The sequence below is a fragment of the Furipterus horrens genome, unplaced genomic scaffold (genome assembly GCF_987537825.1).
Source record: "Furipterus horrens unplaced genomic scaffold, mFurHor1.1.pri manual_scaffold_2, whole genome shotgun sequence".
Taxonomy (NCBI): domain Eukaryota; kingdom Metazoa; phylum Chordata; class Mammalia; order Chiroptera; family Furipteridae; genus Furipterus; species Furipterus horrens.
The window spans coordinates 45132304-45157391 of NW_028327172.1; the positions used below are offsets into that span (position 1 = coordinate 45132304).

Here is a 25088-nt window from a genome sequence, read left to right on the forward strand (position 1 = left end):
TCAATTCCATTTTTTTATTATTCAACATTTTATACATAATAAATACAAATTTTTTTTACAGCCACTGTAAAGAAGGCGCATCTGCACAGAGGCACTCCTTCTGAGCCGGCCCCATGCGCCGTGATGCTGGATTACATGTCCTGGAGGGAGGGGTTTTTTTTAAAAAGGAGGCTTATTTTTACAACTTTGTTTTCTTAAAATAAAAGTAGCAGCTCTTCCAAAAAAATATTTAAAATATAACAAAAAATTTCAAATAACCCTCTGAGAACGTGGAAAACCCAGATTCAAGGACAATTTGGCTAGCTAAAAAGAATAAAAGACTGGGTGGCAAGAACTGCCTTATTTAAGCACTTTGAAGATGTTTAACATGTAGGCAAATGTTAAAATCTTTTAAAAAAACCACCCTTTTACTTTTTTAAACTTAAGAATAAGTTTGATAACAAAAAAGACCTCAAATAGATCAACAGGTTAAGAAATGCAAAAATAACAACAAAAAACAAAAGCAAAAAAGAAACCGAAAAACCCCAAGCCACGGAGAAGATTCATCAATGGGTATTGTCACTGAAATGTTCAGATTGCTAACTGAAAGTTTCTTCAGCTATGATCTTAAAAAAAAAATCCCATGGGGACATTTGGCGAGCATTTCAAGTTTTTAGTCATAGGCGGGATGGAGTTTTCAAAGCATAACGCAACTTTTAGATTAAATTCTGCAAATTTGATTTCTTAAAAAAAAAAAAAAAAAAAAAAAAAAGCAACTGGCAAATATCCCTTAGTCCCTAGATAATGCATTCCTGATCTTCTATAGGAGGTGAAGAGCCAACACAGGCCTGCTTGGGGACACCTGCTGCTGTGGGCGTGCTAGCCCGTGGCTCTCTCTGTGACATGGAGGACTTGTCTTTTCCTCATCCGTTTGCACTTGTGCAGGGTGTGCAGTCCTTTAGGAAGCTGGTTTCCTCCATGAGCCACAGGTTCTTCCTCCCAAGGAAATGTCAGGTCAGTGGGACTCGGGAAGCTGCATTTTCCGTTGGGGCTGACCGCTGTTCTGGACCAGTCACAACCCAGCTGGCTGGGCCAGTACATTGGCTTGGGAATAAAATGATGCTAGGGGCTCTCCAGTAGAGAAGCTCAACAAGGCAAGTATGTGTCCCCAATTTATCTAGACATTCAGATTCTAAGGATTCTGGTCAGAAGAGTACGTGCTGCAAAAATTAAGCTGAAAAATACCCAAATACAAAAAGAACATTAAATCGGCTCATTCCAGATCTGGAAGCTCCATTTCTGCTTCAGCCGCAGCCTCCTTCCTATTAGTTTATGTGATGGATGAAATTTGGCTACTAGTTCAGCCTCTCCATATTAGCTCCACTAATACTAAATGAATGGCATAAATATTAATACAAAAGACACTGTTATTGTTTTAAATCTGTTAGTTGTGGAAGAGATGTGCATTAATGCAATTGGCGTTAAACTCAAGGCAGTCCACTTGTTTCCAATAAGGTTCCACTTTCTCAGTCTGGGGACTAACTGTGGGGAGGAGCCAGCCACCCTGAAATCCCTCCTTCTCCTTCTTATGTAGCCAACATGATCTGATTAAACTTAATCAGATGAGCAAAAGCCACTTGAAGATGAGAATCTTTGCCACATCCTGTGGCCACAGTAATATACTGTACGAGTGCACATGATCAGTATCTCTGTGACTGTGCCCTGAATGAGGCCTGGTCTTGAGTCTCATATAAAAATGGGCCACTGTTAGGCACAAGGGCTGTTCCCCTCTGTTTTGAGGGCCCACTAGGATTTGTGCTATGGTAGAGAGATGACATAGAAAATGACAACAAAAAAAGGCACAAAATATTCAAAATGTGGGAGGAGTTCACCAGGCCATCCAGTCACAAACAATCCTCCTGGTTTTTGCTCTGTTCAAGAGTCATCATCATGCAAAGGTGCCTAAAAAACAAGACTGGCCACACTCCAAGCCTGGCCTTGATTGTAGCAGTAATAGATGGGCAAAGCCATCATCACACCAGTGTGATTTCCACATCCTCAATCTTCTCTGCTGGCCTTCGGTGGTTCTGTGTAGGCGGAGGGGGAGCTGCCCGGACCTGAGCAGGAAACAATTACACAAATTGTCAGTCAGCCTCCAAAATTCAGTGCCTGAATGAAGCATCCAAACCCCAACCAGTCATTCATCCAAGGACACGGGCCCCCAGGAGTCTCAGAAATGCTCTGAGCATGTCTTTCCACCTAATTTTCACTCTTTCCCACGCTAAGAAGGAGCTTTTGTTCTGGATGACATGTGAAACCTATGAATCAGGTTCCTGCTCGGGCTGAAAGCCTCATGGGCACAAGAGTGACTGAGACTCTGAAGGCCTTGTCCACAGCACAGGCCTGGAGTTGGAAGTACGAGAAGGCACTGCTTAGAGAACTGAAACCCTTGGAGCATGTGTTGGAAGGAGAGTTGTGAAAGAGAACACTAGAGAAGTAGGCAAAAGAGTCCTTAGTGGATTTTAAACAGCATTACCAGATGTGTGAACAGATGAGTTAGGTAACAGTTTGGAGAAAAGAGTGGAGGTGGGCAAAGGTACAGATAAAAAGACAGCTTAGCAGACTTCCGTAGTCGTCAGAATGAGAGTAACTGTTAGCCTGCACTGGTGCCAGCAGAGCGGAATAGAGAAGTAGAAAGATTGACAGCTGTCTCTGAGGGAAACTCGGCAGGATTTGGTGATGACTGTTTGTGGGAGGCCAGAGCACTGGTAAGGAGGATAATTAACGCATTTTTGTTGAGTTTTGGGGGTTTGGTACATATACATTGAGAGGCCCACAAGTCTGAAGCTCAGGGAAGAGATCAGATTGGTAGCTATAAGTCTGGGAGTTGCCAGTAAATAGTTGTCAAAGCGATGGCAGTAGATGAGATTACACAAGGAGAGTGAGTTTAATGACTCGAAGAGAAGCAGCCCATGGACAGAATCCCAGGAAGCATCAGCAGAGATGAACACAGGCAGAGAGGCTTGCAGAGGCCAATGGAAAGGAAGGGCCAGAGAGGTAGAAAGCGAACCAGGAAAGGCTGGTGAGACACATTGGCCCACGTTTCTCCACTGCTACTTCCCACCAGTCCAGATGCTACCAGCCCCTCCTGCATGGCCCACTGCTTCAGCCTCCTAATAGCTCCCCAAGTCCATTCTGCCACCTTCCATTCATTCCCCACTGAGGTGCCACAGTAATGTTTTAAAAATGCAAATCCAGTCATATCCCTGTCCTGCTTATAATCTTACAATTGGCCTCATACCACATTTAGGATAAAGAACCAAGTCCTTTAAAGGCACTCACACATCTGCTGAATGAAGAAACCAAAGGCAGTGAGCCATTTGAGGAACACCGTCAGATGCTGATAAGGGGTCAAGGAAAATAGAATCTCAAAGGACCACTGGATCAGCATGTGAAAGTGATGACCCCGGAAGAGCGGCTTCACAGTGAGGTGAGGGGCTGGGGGTGGGGTCAACGCTGGTGGGGAGTGAGGAATAAGCAGAGTAGATTTTCCTTGAGAACAGGAGCTCTCAAACCTTAAAAGGGCATGAAGTATATCTTATTCCACTTCAGTGTCCCTTCAAGACGCAATATAGGCCTGGAAAATAGGTTCTCAATATTTTTTTGCTGAAAAAAGTGTGCTTCTGTTTCACAATTAGATCACTTGAATGCTCACAGAGCTCATTACAATTTAAATACACTTTCATGGCTATCATCGTGAATCTCACCGTGACTCAGAAAAAAGTGCCAATGTAGACTGGACCTTCCGAGATATGTTGATTTTTCTACTCTTTCTTTCCAAGTGCTCTTTGTCCCTTCCCCCGCCCATCTCACCCTCGCATGGGGGAATTATCAACAACACAGGGGCCTGGAGAAACACTAATTTCTAATTTTCAATTTGGAAGAGCTATGCATTCCACAGCCCTGCCAGGTAAGAGCCTTACAGGTCGCAGTTTGCCATGTGAGGTCTCAGGAGCAGGCCTCGTCGGTGCCTGTGAGCATCCTGGCGATTCGGCATGGAAGCTGTTTTCTAAGGGAGAAAACCAAAGAAGTTCATTTTATTTGTGCTGTTGAGCGATGAGAAGGCTAGTGCGTGTCTGTCTGCTCTTCAGGTGAACAAGTGGATTTCTGAATGAAAATCCATTCTGACCCATGTCCAGGAGAACCCTTACCATTTGCTGAAGGAGAGCGGGGGAAGTACTGGGAGGTCCTCTTATCTGGGCTGGGGTAGGGGCTGCTGGGAGGCTGGTCATACAGCGGCAGAGGAGGCAGGGAGCCAGGTGGCTTGGGGGATGGAGAGACCTGCCATAAAGGGAAGGAGGTTACAAGGTGCTCACCTCAGGAAGGACAGACTAGCTGGCTTCTCTGACTACTTTAGACAAGTTACTTTGCTCTGGAGCTAAGTTATGACCTGACATTTTTTTGTTAGACTAATAGAAGCCTATGAGCCTAGACTGGCCACGCCAAACTTCCATTCTGTGTTGCATATAACTCTTTGCTCTCACAGGTCTCCTCATTATACCACTGATTATAGTTCATCTTGGTTATCAAGTCAAACCATTCTCTAGAATTCTACTAAAAACATTAGTCAAGTCAGTTAATTCAGTGAAGAACAAAAAAAGAGGACAAGTTACATATTTTTTATGAGAAATAAGATAACTGGCTGAGTTTCTGACTTCCCCAGGTTTTGTAAATGTCAGGCTAAGTGGTCACAATGTGACACAACAAGACATATTCCTTATGGTGCTGGACCTGCCAGGCCTGCTGTGACAGATCCGAATTCAGGGTTTCCTGTAAAGGCAAGCTTCGCTATGATGCTTCGCTAAGTTCTCTGAAAATGGACAGGCACAGCAGGCTGGGCAGGAGGCTCTGACAGCGAGGGAAGAGCAAGAGCAAGCTAATATTTTACTGCATAAGCTCATCACAGAGACCACACATCCCTCCTCTGGTTTGTTTCTGTTTCTCCACCAAACCATTCTTTTGTATGTCACATACCATTTAGCCCTTTGGTTAACAGATTCAGAGAACAGAATGTGGAACTGCAGAGGTCTAACACAGCTATTACACAAGGGCCTGACCAATGAGGCCCTGTCTTCCCAAATTCACTTTTGAAAAATCCGGGCAACTGAGGACTGGAGTGGTGAGGCTGGGACTGAGACTACAGCCCATTCCCGTGTGGGTCACCAGACCCCTTGGGAGTCATTTCCTTTAAATACCTGAAGTCAGCTGTCCCTCTTCCCATGTACCTGAATCTCTCTCATCCATGGAGTGTCACCATTTTCTGAGGCTGAGAGCTCTTCCACTAGCACCGATGGGAAAACTCCAATCCGCCCGTTGAATTCCCCCTCCCAGAAGCCATCGTCATCCTGGTTTTCCTTGTTCAAGATTCTGATGATTGCTCCCTCAGGAAAAGATAATTCGTCATCTGTCTGACCCTCGTAGTCATAAAGTGCTTTCACGAAACAGACTAGGTAGCAAGAGAGAGAAAAATGCAGTAAGAACGATGACAGCAGGTTACGTCTGCAGCCACCTCTATGCTCACGTGACAACTAAAAGAGCATCATATAGAGTAAGAGTAAAGCTGTAATTGTTTTAGCCGCTCAAGCTCAACGTTAAGGTTTACTGTAAAGGACAAATGGGACCAAATAAAGGAAAACAAGTTACAGAACAGGAATCGAGCTGCGGTCTTTAACCTCCTGAAGGCTGACTCGGGGTAATACAGTTTGGGCCAACGTGAGTGAATAAAGAGCGCCTTGTTTCAGTCTTTACCGCTGGCATCTCCGTTGAGGCTGCCCGAGACGAGTTCGGCCTCCGTGGAATTGCTGGATGTGTGCGACCGACTGTCCAAAGCAGCCAGGGACTGCAGCATGCTCAGCAGGCTGTTCGACGTGGGAAATTGTAGGTACTTTTCTGGCACATACCCCACTTGACCAACTTTATTTCGAGCCTGAGGAAAAGACATGCGACAAAACAGATTTGCACACAGAGCCTGGAGAGGGCATAATAAGAACCAAAACACTCCTAAAAATGTCACAAGAAGGGGTGATATGAGCAAAGGAATATACCTTTACCCAGTCTTCCATATCTCCATCTTCAATCACTTCTAACACCTCATGTTCCTCAATGGTCAACTCATCTGGTTGAGAAGCCTGCAATGTAGGATGGTCATGGACAAAATTAAAAAGGTTAGATAAAGAGCAGATGTGAGCTGATCAAACAAAAATTGGGGATCAAAACATTGAAATGATTTTGAAGATGTGTCGAACATAAAAATTGAAGTGTTGTAAAACTATCATAATGAGGTGAAGTTTTACTTTAAAAAACTAAACAAAATAAAGCCACAACCAAAACTGGAGGAGCAGAATCCTGAGGAGGCCGTCAGGTTCAGTGGGCATGGCAGGCCGCTGGAGGAGGAGGAGGAGCGGGGTTCCAGCTCCAGCTTCTGTGTCTACTGGTGAGTCATTCAACTTCTTGATGCCTCCATTTCTTTAAAATGACAATCCTGCCATTCTCAGGAGGATTGGGGAATCAATGTGGGATGAATAAGCACAGAGCCATGATGATATGGGAAGCACAGGCAAGGAGAAAGCGCTGGATTTGAACCGCACAGAGGGCGACCATGGAGAGCATGCTGTGAGATGCAAGGAACTATGTACATGTGGGATGACAGCTGGGGCAGCGCCTAGAATGCATCTGGATTCGCTGGAAAATAGTGGCCAAGAGAAGAGAGTTGTAGGAAACAAAATGACTGAGATTTGTCAAAATTTGGATCTATTATGCTCCAACTTAACTGTGGAGACTGGGCTGATGCACTCAGGGGCTTCTGCACAGGCTACTAACTGTGCCTTTTATTTTCCCTGACAGTGGGAGCTCACCAGCACCAGCCACCCAGAGACTGTCCTGGAGGCTGTAGAATCTGAGGGGCTCTGCAGAGGTGCTGCAGAGAGACTAGGTGGCTTTATTTCCTAAAGAGACTTGCCTGTCACCTGTACACAGGGAGGTGCCTGCTAGCCTCTTCTGGCTTTCTAGTGAACAGTCTTAAAAAGCCCCAAGTCCTAAGACCAGTTAAAACTATCACCTGAGTCCATGCAGTTTTTCAGACCTTATAGTCTCAATGTGTGAGATATCTCTAAGTTACATAAGCAAAAACAAGGTAAGAAAATGGGTACTTTCCTAAACTCATTTTCCATTTCATGGGCATTGTAACATTTAATCAAACCCAGATCCTGGACATTGCTTGGGACAGAACAACAGTATTGAAAATGGCTGACCAATCACAGAAAATATGAATGTTAAGTATATTACCTCTGATCTCAAAATATGAGAAAAAAACCTCCCTGGTCCTTGATAGCTTTTCCAATGGTATTTCTTTGCTAATCTGAAATCACGCTATGCCTGAATATACCAGCAAAAGGCACCCGTATAACAAAGATATTTTTCCTGATTCCTTGGCAAGACTTAAAAAGTACCAACACAACCAGACTTCAATGTGTGCGAGAGCAAAGCAGGAGAGAGAAGAACACCTTTAAATATATTGCTATCTTTGTAAAAAAGTCATGGAATTCCATGCAAAATGTCCAACATTGTTATATAAGCAGACACTATCTGGATCATACCACCCCAAGCAGTGATCAATTCTTCCCCTTGACATGGTCAGGTCCTCTGCACGGCACTCAAGACCCTATAGAGTCTGGTCCCCATGGTCTCTTGTTCTGGCCCGAGCACACCATTCCCTATTCCCTGACCACACCATGTCTTCTTTGCCTCTGTGCTTTTACTGGGCTGTTCCTTCTTTCCAGCAGGCCCTGCTCCCTCTTTCCCATCTGGTGAGTGGATTTAGATTACTGTGAGTTCAAGTCCAACTTCACCTGTTTCTATGGGAAAGTGACCATAAGATCTCTCTGAACCTCAGTTTTCTTTTTATTCCTATTAGAATGTAAGCTCCATGAGGGCAGATTTTCATCCGTGTTGTTCAATGCTCTATCCTTGAGCCTAGCTCTCCTGGGACATGGAAAGTGCTCAGGTCATATTTGTTGAATTAATGGGTTGGTTGATAATATCTTCATGTTAGGGACTGAAGGGATTAGAAAAAAAATTATTTATGGTACCAGGCACATAGTACTTCATAAATGGTAGCAATTGTTATTACTCACATGATTTGAGGCCCAGCTCATGTTTTCCCTGACTACCCACAAGGAGCTGATTGCTTCTTCCTCCTTTTGTTCTTATAAGGCTTTGCACACGCCTCTAACATGACTACCACAGCACTCTGCTTAGTTGTTTGCCCTTGTGTACTTCCTACTAGAATGACTTACTAAGGCAGGGGATGTAATTCTTTTCACCCCAACTAAAGACAGCAAGTGGTCGGTATATGGTTATTAAAGAAAGACATGGTCTCACACTGCCTCCTGAAGTCCTAAAACCTAGGGATAGCCAGAACTCCAGAAGCAGCATGCCCTCAATTACCCCCACTGCCTCTCTAGATGTCCCTTTTTCTTTTAACACTATATGCTTTTTTCTGAAAGTAATTTAATTTAAAAAGTAATGTATGTCATTCTGTAGAAAAGCTAGAAATAGGCATAATTGAGAATTTCAGGTACATACAATTTGATATCTTACTTCTTTTGACATATCACAGCTTTCTTCTTACATAAAAAATTTCACTATTGTAATTTTCAATCATCTTAGTAATAGTTTGTTATTGTTATATTATTTGAATAGCTAGCTATGAGTATCTTTAAGGCTTTTGAATCTGTTCCTTAAATAGAACTTTTCTTTATTTTCACAAGATTAATTCAGGCTTTTTTTGCTGATCTGGACTATAGGAATCACTATTAGGTTTATAGTTAGTCTCTTCATACTAATCTGTCCTCTATAGTATCTTTATCAGGACCAGGGTTACTTTCTTAACCCTGCAGTAGTCATGCTTCTGAACGGAGCGTGAGAGGTCGTGTGGATGACATTGGTCATCCACTTTTAAAGTAGGAATTTAAATGAACAAATTTTTAAACACTTTTTGTTAATAATCATCTAAGTAACTTCTATTAATTCAATTTTTCATACGATTATTTTGCATGGATGACTATTGTCATTCACACAACCGCTCGAGGCTTAAAAGCCCCATCTGATTTGGGACCATCCAATGGCTGCTCCCAGACAGGATAAAAGGAAAAGTTCAGCCTGGCCTACCAGGCCCTTTATTACCTGACAGCAAACATCTTCACTTCTAGCTGCCCTGTTCCCCACCCCAGATGCTCATGCACCACTGAATTTCCCAAATACCCGTATGCTCATCAGACTGTGTCTGTTTCTATTGTTCTCTTTGCTTAGAGGGCTCCTTGCTTTCGCTGCCTTCTCACTGTATCTAGAAAGATCTTATTCATGACCTAATTTAATTGCCACCTTGTCTATAAAATTTCTCCCAACCATCACAGGAAGAATTAGTGGTTTTACCTCTACTATAAATGTTTTCATACACATTCTTTTTTTTTCTTTTTTCAGTTTAATATTTACTCCCCCCAGACTATCCATGTCTGGGGGGCAGGGATTATATCTCATTCATTCTTGTATCCCCAAAACTTATCATGAAACGGGCACTCAGTGAATGTTCAATGATTAACTGATCACACAGACATGCCTGGGATGTTCCAGCAGAGGGGACGTGGGATGAACGTGAGGTGTTTGTAATCACTCAGACACATAGGACCCTTCTCACTTAAGGATCTTAACTTTTAATTCTGGAACTTCAAGTAAATATACTATTGAGACGGGGAAACATTCCCAAAGCTAGTTTTATGTAATACTCTATAACAACTTTCCAAGTATCTCAGAGGGTGACTTCAAATTTTCAAGATTATCAAAACAGTGTACATTGAAAAAAAGAAAGAAAACAACTCTTTTAGAAAACAGGGAATACTTTTAATTTAAATATCTAATAAAAGGATGTTAAACTAAAAAGTCTGGAAATCACCAATGTCAAGGAGTAAATACTGCCAGCTTTTGGCTACCCAGCGATGCAGAAGGTGGGAGTGAGGCTGTCTGTTTATGATTGCTGATTCTCCCCAGATCCACCCTCTTTTGTTGGCCTTTAAGCATGGATTGCCATCACCATGGGAGCCAGAGGAGTCACTCGTCCATGCCTTCCTTACTTCATTTATCCCTTCCACAATTATTTACTGAGCACCTACAATGTGCCAGGCACTGTCCTACATGCTGAAAACACATCACAAGGTATAACGACACAGACAAGGTTTCTGCCTCCAGGGACTTTTTGTGGGGAACCAGACAAAGAAATAGGAAAACAAATACGCTTAAGTTTAGCTAATGTTGAGTGCTGTGTAGTAAATAAAAGAGGACAAAGGGCAATAGGATATGAGTAGTGACTGAGGAGCTGCTTATGTGTTCAGGGGGACAGGGGAGCCCTGAGGAGGCCCTCTTGGAGCTCAGCCTCAGTGAGTCGCAGTGGGCAACCAATCAAGATTTGGGGAAAGACTGTTCTAGGTAGAGGGAACAGGAAGTGCAAAATTGTCAAGTCAGGAAGGAGCCTGGTGCCTTTGAAGACTGAAAGGCAGTCTGAGTAGCTAATGTATAGCGAGTGAGTGGGTTAGGTGGGGGATGGTCTGACATGAAGCTAGGGAGATTGGCAGGGGCCAGATCAATCAGGACATTATAGACCCTGGTGAAGAGTTTGTTTTTCTAAGTGTGATGGAAAGCTTAAAAAGGGTTTTAGGCAGGGGAAAAAAATAATATAAAAAAAAAAAAGATTTATTTTTAGAGAGCGGGCAGGAAGGGAGAAAGAGAGGGAGAGAAACATTTATATGTGAGAGATACATTGATTGGCTGCCTCTCTCACGCCTCCAGGGGGAGACTGGCCCACAACCCAGGCATGCGCCCTGATGGGGAATTGAACCTGTGCATGACCTTTTGGTTCATAGGCCAGCACTTAATCCACTGAGCCACACCAGCGGGGCAAAATAATCTTCATTATGTGTTAAAGAAAATTCTGGCTGCAGAATGGAAAATGGACTTTTGGGAGGCAAGTATGAAGAAGGGATAGCAATGATGAGTTTTTAAAAAATTTATTGTACTCAAAGCAGTGGCCCAGACCAGCTTGGTGAAAAGGCAATGGATTCAGGATATGTTTTGAAAGTGGACTAAGCAGGACTGGCTGACGGACTGGCTGAGGAGAGTGAGGGAAAGGGAGGACGCGGGGAATTGGAACTCAGTTTGCTCTGTATGAGTAAAAAGTTAATGTGAAAGCAGGGCAGGGGTGAATGGGAATAAGAACTATTGCACTAAATCGGTTTTGGAAATCCTGGCATGTATTTATCCAGATCCCTGCTTAACATGGAAACAAGAGGTAGTTATGTTAAGATTAGGAAAGGTAAAGATGAACAAAATTGCTTTGTAAACAATTTTCTTTTAATATCAATGTGAGGATCACCCTAAGGGAGGATCTTGTGCTAAGCAGACCACCAATAACAAGTAAGAGCTCTTTCTATGCACTGAAAATTTACTAGACGCCAGGCACTGTGCTAAGTGCTTTGCTATAAAAGTGTTATCTCATTTTATCTCAAATTAGCCTTATAATAACGTCCCCATAATATAGATTAAATAATTGCATCTCACAGAGACTAAGGGACTAGTGTGGTCATACAGCTCCTGAAGTGGCTGAGACAGGATTTTAACCCAGGCAGTCTGACGTCAGAGCCTAGACTCCTCACCATTATGTTACGTTGCCTCTAATATAAACTGAATACAAATTTTATGTTAAGCACAGTATGAGAGGCTGGGTGGATGCAGTTATAATTTAATATGAGCAATAAGTTAGAGAAATACAAACCTTGTAGGAATAAACAACTTTGCAGGTGAGTGGATAATTTCTTAAGGTGCCAGAAGGACTGGAACTGCTGTCATCAAAAACATCCATGTTGTCTTCAAACTCTTCTCCTTCTTCTCTTTCTGTATCTGCATTAAGCTAGGAAAAATTAGAAGCCATTGGCTAGCTTGCTTACTTCAAGAAAATGGTTTAAACAAGAGAAACACTTAAAACCTGATTATTTCAAAATATTAACTTATTCAACTGCATATAGAAATGTTATTTGTTCTCACTTGCATTTTTTTGTTATGAAAGGGCAGAGGTTGTCTTTTTTTTTTAAACCAAGAGTCAATGTCTTTCAAATATATAAGAAATATTTATCAGTATCCTTTCACTTTTCACTGTTAAATACTGAATAATAAACTCTTCTTACCATTTTAAACTGATCATATTGGGGAACATTAAAAAGATTTCTAAATGCTACGGAAAAATGTAAATCGACATATCCTTAAAAAAAAATAACCTGATTACTGAAATAAAAACTAAACATACCACTTGATCTAGCAATTTCACTTCTGTAAATCCATTATGGAGAAATAAAAGCACCAGGATGTAGAGCCAGTAGAGGAATGATTGACTAAACTGTGACCAGTAACACATTAAAAATGAGTTAGGGATTAGAAAGCCTAGAAATAAACCCTCACATAGATAGTTTAGTGATTTCAACAAAGGTCCAAACACTATTCAACAGGGCAAAGACAATCTTTTCAATAAATAGTGCTGGAAAAACTAGATATCTACATGTAAAAGAATGAAGTCAGACCTTTACCTTACAAAAATTAACTCAAATGGTTCAAAGACCTAAACATAAGAGCCAAAACTATAAAACTCCTAGAAAACATAAGGGAAAAGCTTCATGACACTGGATTTGACAACAATTTTTTGGCTATGACACCAAAAACACAGGCAACAAAAGAAAAAAATAGATAAACTGGACTTGATCAAATAAAAAAACTTTGTCCATCAAAGGACAACAGAGTAAAAGGAGACCCACAGAATGGGAGAAAATATTTGCAAATCATAGCTCTGATAAGGGATTAATATTCAGAATATATAAAGAATGCTTAAAACTCAACAATAAAAAAAACCAATTCAAAAATTTATAAAGGAGTTGCATAAACGCTTCTCCAAAGAAGACATCCAAGTGGGCAATGAGCACATGAAAAGATGCTCAACATCACTGACCATTGGGGAAGTGCAAATCAAAAACCTAAGCTACCACTTCATACCCATTAGGATGGCTATTATTAAAAAGGGGAAATAAGTGGAGATAAGTGGAGAAGTTGGAACACTTGTATACTGCTGGTAGGAATGTAAAATGGTGCAGCTGCTGTGGAAAATGGTATGGTAGTTCCTTAAAAAAATTAACATAGAATTACCATATGATTCAGCAATTTCTCTTCTAGGTACTCATACACACCCTACAGAATTTGAAAACAGAGACTTGAGTAGGTATGTGTACACCAATGTTAACAGCAGAATTTTTCACAATAGCCAAAATGTAGAGGCAAGCCAAGTGCCCATTGACAGATGAATGGATGAACAAAATGTGGCAAATACATACAATAGAAAATTATTTATACAATAGAAAATTATTCAGCCTTAAAAAGGAAGGAAATTCTGACATATACGGGTGAACCTTGAGGATATTAACATTAAGTGAAATCAGCCAGTCACAGAAAGATAAATACTGTATGGTTCTACTTACATGATATGTACCTAGAGTAGTCAAATTCACAGAGACAGAAAGTAAAATGTTGGCCGCCAGAAACTGGGGGTTGGGGGAATGGGGACTTTAATGGGTACAGAGTTTTACTATTGCAAGATGAAAAGAGTTCTGGAGAAGGATGATGGCTATGGTTGTGCAACAATGTGACTGTACTTAATGCAATTAAATTGTACACTTAAAAATGGTTTATTCACAATAGCCACTTACTGGAGACAGCTGAAGTGCCCTTCTGTAGATGAGCAGATTAAAAAACTATGGTACCTTTACACAATAGAATACTAGGCAGCAGAAATAAACCTACTATTTGCGACAGTGTGGATGGAACTGGAGAGTAGTATTATGCTAAGTGAAATAAGTCAGGCAGTGAAAGACAAATACCATATGATCTCACCTAATACAGGAAACTAATGAACAGCACAAACAAATGAGCAAAATAGAACCAGAGGCATGTAAACAAGGAGCAGACTGACAGTTACCGGGGGTGGGGGGTGGGGTGGGGGCAGGCCGGGGTGAAGGCGGGTAAGGGAAGGGTCTGGTCAAGGAACTAGTATAAATGACCCATGGACATGGACAACAGGGTAGGGATTGACTGTGGGAGAAGGGGTGGGTGGGTTGGTGGGGAGCAATGGGGGAAAAAGTGGGACAACTGTAATAGAAAAACAATAAATAAATTTTAAAAAATGGTTTAAATGGTAAATTTTACGTTATGTATATTTTATCACAAAAAAAGGGGCACCTTTCCTTTTGAAATATAGCACAAGGAAAATCATTTTTTAACCAAGTTTAAATGTATATTACCCACCACAGCTAAAAGGCATATATTAAGTAAAATGGTATTGAGTGAAAAGAAGCTGGTATGAAATATATTTAAAAAATGTATTTACGCAGAGTATTGTCCATGAGAGTAAAGTACAAATAATATTATATGAACACAAGTATCTGACGGGGAGGTAGAGTAAGAAGAATAATGATTGAAGAATAGAAGAGGTGACTGACTTGGTTTCCATAATACCTCTGTACTAGGATAAACATGCTTTACTTTTTAGACTAAAAATCCAACAGAGAAGATACAAAACTAGGCTTAAAGGCTTCTTTGTTTCTAGCTTCATATAAGCACTTATTGGGCTACTTTTTCCACTGCTCAACCATATAAAGGCACCAATGTTTACAATTTAAGGGTTTAAGGAATGAAGTATCAGAATTGGGCATCACAGTAGAACAATTAATTAAAATATCAAATACCTACTACCTGTTAACACTACACTAGGGTCTCAGATACGGAATGAAGGACACCCTCAATGCTCTGCAGTTCACAGTCTGGAGTGGTAATCTACCACAACTAAGTGCTGCGTGCGCAGGGAAGCATGAATACGGAAGGGGTGACTGGAGAAGGTCAGAGGTTTCCTGGGAATCAGTGAGTCAAAAAGTAGAGGCTGCCTATATTGTCAAGTTCTACTTATTAAAAAATTTTTCTAAAGATTTTATTTATTCATTTTTAGAGAGAGGGAAAGGGAGGGAGAAAGATGGGGAGAGAAACATCAATATGTGTTTGCCTCTTGTGCACTCCCAGCTGGAGACCTGGCTTGCAACCCAAGCATGTGTCCTGACTGGGAATCGAACCAGTGACCCTTTGGTTTGTAGGCTAGCGCTCAATCCACTAAGCCACACCAGCCAGAGCAAGTTCTACTTTTTAATAAAGGGATTTCTCTTGAGTAATTATCACTAATGTTTCAAAACTGCCTCTCCTCTTAACTGTTATTTCTCTAACAAAATTCTACAGAATTTTTATTTTTGGGGGGCGGATTTCCAGAAGAATAAATAGTGCATATTTCCTGTCACATTTATTGCCTCCATTTCAAAATCACTGTATATTCTCATTTATAACTCCTATTGCAAATCTCCACAACTGAGGTAATTGAGTACCTCATCTTACAAATAATTCCTCTATGGTCAGTCAGGTCAGTGACAAAATAGGCTCAAATCTTGACCTTTCAGATCACCTCATGCTTATGAGTCCACTGTTTTCTAGGACATTGTGTCATAAAAGATGAGGATCATATGCTAGAAATTGCTTTCGTATTTTAGTAAAGGTTATAGACATTAAAAAATTAATCTGTTGGCTGGAGGTGGGGTTAGGGAGTGGAGGAATCGAGAAATAAAAGAGAAAGGACTCAGGGACACTGTCAACAGTGTGGTGATTATGGGGGCAGGAGGGAGGGTGGAGGTGGAAGAGGGTATAAGGGGGATAAATGGTAATGGAAAAAAGTTCAATAAAAAAAGAAATTAAAAAAATAGAACTGTTGGCATTACAACAAAACAAAACAACCATACATCTATAAAAACTAAAACTGAAGCCAATGTGGGTAGAACAAGTTTCCGAAAATATATAAGGAATGTTAATATGTACTGTGCCTTGGCACTGGGAACCAATCCAAAACATTTTATTTTGGCAACGTTGTTTGATACTAAACATTCCTTCCTTCCCCTTTATTTTGAGTTTATTTTTTGATTCTCACAAAAGGGAACGAAAGGTTGCAGTGACAGCAGTAGAGGTCACTGCCATGTGCTTTTGCATTGCTCTGTTCCTTAGCAACTGTTCTCTTACCCCCTTTCCTTCCTGTCACCTGACAGAACTTCAATCACAACTATTCTTTGTAGCTGTACTAATATTTTTCCTTTCTTAGATGTTGTAAAATGCTTACTCTTATTGCAAGGGCAGATAAGAAGAACATTTTTGAGTTGGTTTCAGTAGCCATCTTCTTGTACTCAGCAAAATAACCATTATTTCTATAATGAAGACAGTACTCCTTCATATGAATAGATGCTCAACATTATTAACATACAAATTAAAACTATAATGATATACTACTGCATAGCTATCAGAATGTCTAAAATTAAAGACTGACCATACCAAGTGTTGGCAAGGTTGTGGAACAACTGGAACACCAGTACCCTATTGATGGGAATGTGAAATGGCACAACCATTTCGGAAAACAGTTTGGCAGTTTCTTAAAATGTTAAATATATACTGACTATACGACTCACCCAAAACCTATGTTCAAAGTAGTTTTACTCCCAAACAATCCAAATGCCCATCATCAGGTAAGTGGATAAACAAACTGTGTGGTGTATGCATAGAACAGAATCTACTCAGCAATGGAAAGAAATGGACCTACTGATGCAGGCAACAACATGGATGGTCCTCAAAATAAGCATACTGAGTGAAAAAAGCCAGACCGCCCCCACCCAAAAGAGTACATATTGTATGATTCGGTTTATATAAAATTCTAGGAACTCCAAACTAATATATAGGGACCAGAAGAAGATCAGTGGTTGATTGAGGGGCTGGAAGGAGCGTGAGGAAACAAGGGTCTCACTGGCGCATTCATCCATCAAAATGTACCAAACCGTGCACTTTAGATATGTGCAGTCTATTTATGTCAATCATACCTCAGCAGAGCTGTTAAAAATATCAGTAAAGCTTGAACATTCTAATGCCAACTGGCACATAGTACTTGAAGATGCTACAAGACCATTAATTACACTGAAAATAGGATATTCAATGATGATTCAACAGATTGTTTTTAAAAAGGAAAAAAAGAAACACACAGGATAAGAAAGTATGGTAAAAAGCAGGGCTTTAGAGGCAGACATAGTTCCTGGTACAGAATAGATGCTTTCATGATATAAACTCCTTTAAAATACTAATTTTAGTAGTATTTTAAGCTTAGTTGGTAGAACGGGATGGAGTAAACTGCTTATCTTGAAGTTCGGATTAATATTTTTGAACATGTACTAAGTATAAGGATGTGTTAGGCACTTTACTTATGGCTATGCAGAAAGTCATAGAACATGACATAGCTGGAGACACTTCTCTCAGAAGTGAAAGTCTCTACATATTTTCAATGTCCATCTTTTGGTTCCTTGCTGTCATGAGATTGGTTCTCTCAACCTGTAGATACCAATTCAACAGATGTTGTACTCAGCTTGGTAATTCCCAGCCATCTAGCAAAGGGTTTCATAAGCAGTGCAGGCTCAATACATACTGATCCCAGCTGGGAATTTGAAATGTCAGTTTCACTAAAAAATGTGGGCTCTTTAAATATGGCGTTTAGTCCAATAAAAAGACCATGCCCATTTGGAAATACTGTAAAAATAAAAATGACTGAAGATTTTTGCAGGTGTAGTTTATAATTTTCTACAGTTTTTATTTATTGCATTACAAAAATCCAATGTTTATTTTTGGGGGGCATTAGCTCAAGTCAACAGATTTTCTTATTTCAAAAACAAAGCCCATTGGACTACAAGGACTATCAGGCATTATTGAGGCAGATGGGAACCAAACTATCATCCTGAATATTAAAAATATTTAATCTCTTTGCCTTGCAAACACATTATTCAGCATGACCTTCATAATGAGTGGAGTCAGAGTTTACTTCCATGCACCTACACAAAAGGTTCAACACTTAGGCTACATAACAAAGCAGATGCCAGGATGCTTTTGTATGGTGGCTGGGGGAAGTGGCTGAAGATAAGAAAGTCATGTGAACAGTGTCAGCTATAGTTTGAGAATCTAAAGAAAACATAATAAAAAGAACAAAAATAAACCAAACTCAAACAAAGAACTTATAAATATCTGACTCAATAATACTACTCCTAAGAATCTATAGTATAGAAAAAAAATTCCCAGCATGAAAAAAATGAAATATGTATACAAATGTTTTTCAGAGTATTATTTAGTCTATCTGGAGGAAATCTGAATACTGAACCTGTAAGGGAATAGTTACTTACATGAATTACAATACACTTTCCTGACAGAATACTATACAGACATAAAAAGGATGGTTATGAAGACCATTCAGTAATAGAGACTATTAGATGGAAAAATATACACAATTAACATTATTATGATAAATTTGTTTTTAAAAAAGAATAGCAGAAAGAGGAAGGAATTACATCAAATTGCTAACAGTGGTGTTTTAAGGATGGAGCTTTAGGTCATTGTCTATTGTATTTTATATATATTTTTTGTAGTCTGGTTATCTAACTTTTTCTATTCTAAAGTTAATGTAAATTCAAAATTAGGTTGTAAACTGGGGTTTTGAGTAAGAGGAGGCAGCAAAATAAGAGAAGGGAGGGATGAGTGAAGGCTGACTGGGTCACTGGCTGCAAGTAGATTCCGGTTAGCCATCAATTGAATCACTATATCAACAGACTGCTCTCCTTTAAAAAAATATTGCTCTATTCTATGACTGTCTTTTTTTCTTCCCAATACTATATTCTGTAGTACAGCATAATACAGAAGGCAAAGAGTTAATACCCAACTGAGTATAGTTCCTTCCTTATTCTATAAGGTAAATAGACTGTATCTTAAAAACATTTATCTTCCCTAAGGCACTGTTGATGACTAACAGCAGTATTAACCATGTTTTCCAGATGGAAGGGAATTCTAAACTTGATGACTAATGTTTTCATTGGCATCTATAATGGAAGAAATAACTTGGTCCCCAGAATGTGTATTTCTGATTCATGCTCCTACTCGGTGTGAAGAGATACAATTCCCTCTGATTAATTTCAGTGCTGTCATTTAAAAGCAGGTTATATAAATATTGAGGCTTCATTAAGCTATTTTGTGCCTACATCTCTCCCCTATTTATATTGTTAGTAGAGCTTCCACAAAATATATCCCTCAGCCAAAAGTGGGAAGACACTAACTCCAACAGACTGACTAGAGGAGCCCTGGCTGGTGTGGCTCAGTTGGGTGAGTGTGGTCCTGCAAAGTGAAAGGTTGCCTGGGGCACATGCCTGGGTTGCAACTTGTGCTGCAGGCAGCCAATCAATGTTTCTCTCTCACATAGATGTTTCTCTCCCTCTTTCCCTCTCCTCCCCTCTCTTTAAAATCAATAAATAAAATCTTTTAAAAAAGACTGACTGAAGGAAAGAAAAGAGTGGAATGGAATGGCAAAATGCCATTCCAGGATATGTCTGCATCTTTGGACAGTTCTTAAAAAATACCCAATTTAATCCACACTCACTGCCAGACACTGCACCAGGCACTTCTTTATTTCCTTCCTTCACACTCAGAAGCCCTTTTTCATCTCCTGCTAACATTCTTTAAGGACTACCTCAAATGACATTTTCTTCTCAGGCAAATTTCTTTTCTAGTTTTTTATACCTGGTACTGAGCTTTACTGACGGCTCTTTACAAAATCATGAGAATTTGGAGTTGGAGGATCTTAGACTCATTTAACCTAACTTCCTCTCTGAAACCCAGAGGCAAATGACTTTCTCTGAGTGTGTAGTTCAGTCAGGTGTAAGCAGTTCTGAGTCCGCCATCCAGGAGCCGAGGTATGTACTGCCATGTATCACTGACATCTGCTCTACCAGCACGTCAGCTCTTTCTGGAGAGAAACCAAGTCTTGTTCATCCCCAGTTTGCTCAGGGAGTAGGCACAGAGTTAGGCAGTAAGCGCTGGCCCAGTTGATTTAGTGAGAAAAGGTGCTAGTTCAAGGGGAACACAGGTTTGCCAACAGTGCTGCCAAAGAAGCCCAGAGCAAGTCTGTGCCTGGAGTCTGCTGTCATCCTTGCTCCTGTGCAACAGAACCTGCAGTAGATGGGAATTTGCCTTTTAAAAGATGCAATAAAAGGAGCTATTCCACAACATGGAGCAATTCTGTTTTGTTGAAAACAGGGCAAGCTCTTCTAACCCCAAAGTCAAGTGGGCAATGTGTACTTATTTTCCCCGGTGGAGTTACCATTAATGGTGAAATAAAAATAAACCTTCAATAGATTGTTTTTCCTTAAAATGCACATCCATACACAATCTTTTCTAAATGTGCAAGCAGAATGGTATGTAAAAAATACTGACAAAACTTCTAGGAATGTTCTTAAACTTTGGCCAATTTCTTTAGCAAGGATGCCTTTTTTAATTAGAAGGGCACAAGCATTAAAGGGGCACTACTGGTATAGTGGGAAGTTGGGAAATTAGAATTCTGGCTTTTAGTTTGCCACTGTTTCCTCTATCTGTCCACCCATTCATTTCTTTCTTCCTTCAACAGATGTTTATTGAGTACCTGCTATGTGCCAGGCACTTTGTTATGCACAGAAGTGAACCAGGGAGGCATGGTGATTACAGTCAAGAGAGAAAGACAGATAATAAACAAAAGAAAACAAAGAAGATAAATATAGATTATAATAAAGGCCACAAGGAAATAAATAGGATGACAGAGAGTAATGGGTGGGGAGGTAGCCCAGGAATTACTTTAGTCTGACCAGCTAAACATCATGATACCCACCTATATAAATATTAGGCAAATCACTAAACTTTTCTGGTACTCAGATCTCCAATGTAAAAAACTAAGGTTTAACCAGATGACAACAGAGTGGAGAGAGCACTGGACTTGGAAATTCAAGCACGAGTGCTGGCCTTGTTTGTGAGATACCATCTCCCTAACACAAGATACCATGAGTAGAATGGGAAAGCCCTTGTGAACTGAACAGGCAAAGCCACAGATTACGAGAGCTCCTTCCCCTTCTTTAAGATTGTTTACAACTCTCTGGATGCTTATTTTCATTTACACTAGAAAAGACTTCTGGGAACTTCAAAAACCCTAGATTAAGATTTGTATTCTGCTACTTCCAGACAAGAAGTGTATCTATGTCATGAACAGGATACTGAGTACTGTAAATGGCACTGATAAACCAACTAGTAGTAGGCAATATGTTCTTCACTGAACATTTTTAAAAAGCACTATTCCCCCGACCCCCTTTCTTTCTTACACTAAAGTTTAACTCAATTAGTGATAGGTTAAAGAAAAAAAAAACCAACAACCCAAGCCACTAGCAAAAGCATTATTTTGTTGTTTAAAAGTTCGGTCATTATCAAGTTTGGCTACATAGTCAAAGACTATCACCGTTCAATGAAAGTTAGTTAGACTATCACATCCAAGAACAGAAACGTACCGAGTGTAAAGTGCCATTATTGGTCACTGCAGGAAGGCGCGCCCATCGCTCGTTCTCCAGCTCTTCCATTACTTGGTTCATTGCACTCTTCAGCCACGTGTCCACAGAAACACCGATCTGCTTGAGCAGCTCCAGCCGAGCTTCAGCTTTCAACTTAATTATCTAAGGAAACCAAAAAAAACGGTTCGAAATCTGGGCATTTTCTTTCTCAAATGGATCGTTTTAAAATTATTTCTGACTTATTAATTAGAACAATGATATTCACTAGCAAGTCTGCCTTGGCATAGTTGTTAATTTTTCAGTTGGAGAGAGGGAAAGGTGAAGAGGGGGTGGGGGAGGGGAGAGGACACAAGAACAGGTATCGGGCTGCCCACCGTGGCAAAGCCACACTTACATTGACAAGATACATCAGATATAACTTATGAATAGGAAGCTATTAATGGGCCATAAAATCTGCAGCCTTTTCTTCTTAATAAGGCTATACCTCAGAACATCCTAAAATCTGGCATCTTCAACAGCCTTCTACCCACCTCTTGGACTTTTTCTTCTCTGTAATCATTTTTTATGAGTCTGTAAATGACCTCATCATGTCACTCCCCTGCCTAATAACTTTCATGACTCCTGACTGCCTAGTGAGTAAAGATTTTAAATTTATTACACAGCTGCCAGAAACAGTAGAAATTGAGAATAAAAAGTTCCTATTCTCCAAATTCAAGGGAAAGATTGCCTGTTTTGGGGCTCTTGTTCTAAGAGGCAAGCTGGTAACCACAGTTTAAACCTGCCCCTGTCAAAAGGCAACTGTTTTGCTCCCAGAGCCATGCCTCTGGGAGTCCAGCAATCAGCGACAGCCCCAGGCTTCTGCAAGGCAGCCAGCCAATCAACCACAGTCTCACTCCAGTAATCATCACGCCTGCTTCCCACAGTCTGCCTGGCTCTCCATACACCACAGCTAAAAGTGAGCCAGTCTGTGAAACACCCCCAGTTCTGAAAAAATGCCAGTTTCAGAAATCCACACTCCCCAAAATGCTCTATGTCAGCTCTACTTCGTTCAGAGAGATTGCAGTTTGTATCATTCTCTTTTGCTATAGCAAGTAGTACACTCAGCTCCATTGTTCCACAAATTAGAATGGTAGTCTCTTCCATTAGTGAACCCTTGAAGTCTTCATTAAGATAACTTTAAGGACCCTTACTTGATGGCTTTCTGTGGGACTCTTGGACAAACCAGTGTGCTCACTGAGCCCTTCTGGTACACAATTTTGATAATTCTCTGGATTCTCAGCTGGGGTAGTTGGTATCAAAAAGGATCTGAGCTCAGACCTGTTTCATTGAGTGCTCACTGCTGAATTTGTTGTATTACTAAGATTTTTAAGCATTGGGATAAAATTCACATCATATAAAATTCACCAACTTTATAATTTTAAGTGTTAAATTCAGTGTTTTTGGATATTATATGAATCTTTATACAAAGTAATTAGAACTTCTGGCTCAGAGGCGCACCATTTGGTAAACAGCCTTGCAAAAAATCTGCTTATTCTTCTAATAATCTCTTTTTTCCCCAACAGTTTTATTGAGATAAAACTTACATACCATAAAATTCACCCACTTAAAATGTATAATGCAATATATTATAGTGTATTCACAGATATGTGCAACTAACACCACAGTCAATTTGAGAACATTTCTATCACCTCCAAAAGACACTGTATCCTTTAGCTAGTGTTCCCCTAGCTCTCATTCCCTGCAACCTCTGGCAACCACTAATTTACTTTCTCTCTCTATAGATTTACCTCTTCTGAACATTTACTATAAATAGAACCATACTGTATGTAATTTTTGTGAGGTTTATCCATGTTGTAACATGTATCAATACTTCATTCCTTTTTATGGCCAAATAACATTCTATTGTATAAATATACCACATTTTGTTTATCTGTTTGTCAGTTGATAGACATTCGGGTTGTTTAAACTTTTCAGTTAATATGAATAATGTTGCTATAAACATTGTACAAGTTTTGTGTAAACATATGTTTTCATTATCTCTTGGGTATATACATATACCTAGGACTGGAATTGCTTGATCATAAAGTAATGTGATCTTTAACCATTTGGGAAAATGCCAGACTGTTTTCCAAAGCAGCTGCCTCATCTGACAATGCCACCAGCAGAGTATGAGGGTTACTGGTTCTCTACTTCCTAGCAAACACTTGTCAATGTCTGCCTTTTTGATTCTAGCCATCCTAGTTAGTGTAAAAGGGATTCTCATTGTGGTTTTGATTTGTATTTTCCTGATGACTAATGATGTCAAACATATTTTCATGTGCTAATTGATCATTCCTATAGATTCTTTGGAGAAATGTTTAGATCCTTTGCCCACTTTAAAATTGGGTTGTCTTTTTTTATTGTTCTTTTTATTTTGTCTTTTAATTGTAAGAGTTTTTATGTATTCTAAATAAAAGTCCCTTATTAAATACATACTTTGCAAATATGTTTTTCCCATCCTGTGGGTTGTCTTTCACTTCTTGATAGTGTCTTTGAAGCACAAAAGTTTTTAGTTTTGATAAAGTCCAACTTATCTATGGTTTGGGCTTTTGATGTCATATCTACGACATTAACCCAAGGTCACAAAAGTTTATTCCTATGAGTTCTTGTAAGAGGTTTATAGTTTTAGCTGTTACACTTCGGTGTTTGATAATTTTGGGTTAATTTTAATATACAGTGTAGTGTAGGGGTCCAACTTCTTTCTTTTGCATGTGGATATTCCATTGCCTCAGCACCATCCCAGGATGTATTTTAAATTCATACAGGCAATGAAATGTTTAAAAAAAAGAAGGGTGACCCGAACCAACAAACCTTTTCTTGAAAATTATAAGTGTATGTCATTTAACTGCTGAAGCACAGAAACAGAGAAGAGGGGTAGATTAATTTATTCTTTTTTCTCAATACCAAATAATCTAGCTTTCGTAAGATTTATTTTTGCCAGTACTTTACCAAACTGACAAAACATGATATTTGCAAACTTAGATTTTTACACTACAGTTCCTGAATAAGCATTGCTATTTTTCCTTTAGAGTTTTAACTGTTTATAAGCAGAATTTTCCAGTGTTTTAAAATGAATTTTGATAATTTGCTAATGGATTTAAAACTTTGCAGAGTATAGCTCTCTATAACTTGATGGTATTCTAGATAAAACTTGACCAAATAAATTATTTTTAGAACTTGTAAAGAGACAGAGTATTTATTTATTTATTTATTTATTTATTTATTTTTAGAGAGAGAGGAACGAAGGGAGAGAGGGAGAAAAACATGTGCGAGAGAGAGATTGATCAGTTGCCTCTTGCACATCCCTAACAGGGGACCTGGCCCATAACTTAGGCATGTGCTCTGACTAGGAATTCAAAGGCGATCTTTTGGTCTGCAGGCCAGCACTCAATCCTCTGACCCACAGCAGCCAGGGCTGGGTGATTTTTTAAAGGTAGCCACAGGTTATTGTGTTTGAGTAAT

General features: G+C 39.9%; 1 protein-coding gene across 1 annotated transcript in view; it reads right to left on the reverse strand.

The window, feature by feature from the left end:
• Nucleotides 1-25088, reverse strand: part of FCHSD2 (FCH and double SH3 domains 2) — a 219782-nt gene continuing 194694 nt past the window's right edge. Inside the window, exons 13-20 of the mRNA XM_090265153.1 lie at nt 21588-21749; nt 11861-11995; nt 6084-6167; nt 5788-5965; nt 5265-5485; nt 4191-4320; nt 3963-4048; nt 1-2096 (exon numbers count right to left, since the gene is read on the reverse strand). Of these exons, the coding sequence (XP_090121279.1) occupies nt 2013-2096; nt 3963-4048; nt 4191-4320; nt 5265-5485; nt 5788-5965; nt 6084-6167; nt 11861-11995; nt 21588-21749 (1080 nt within the window). The 3' untranslated portion in view covers nt 1-2012. The remainder of the gene's footprint in view (nt 2097-3962; nt 4049-4190; nt 4321-5264; nt 5486-5787; nt 5966-6083; nt 6168-11860; nt 11996-21587; nt 21750-25088) is intronic.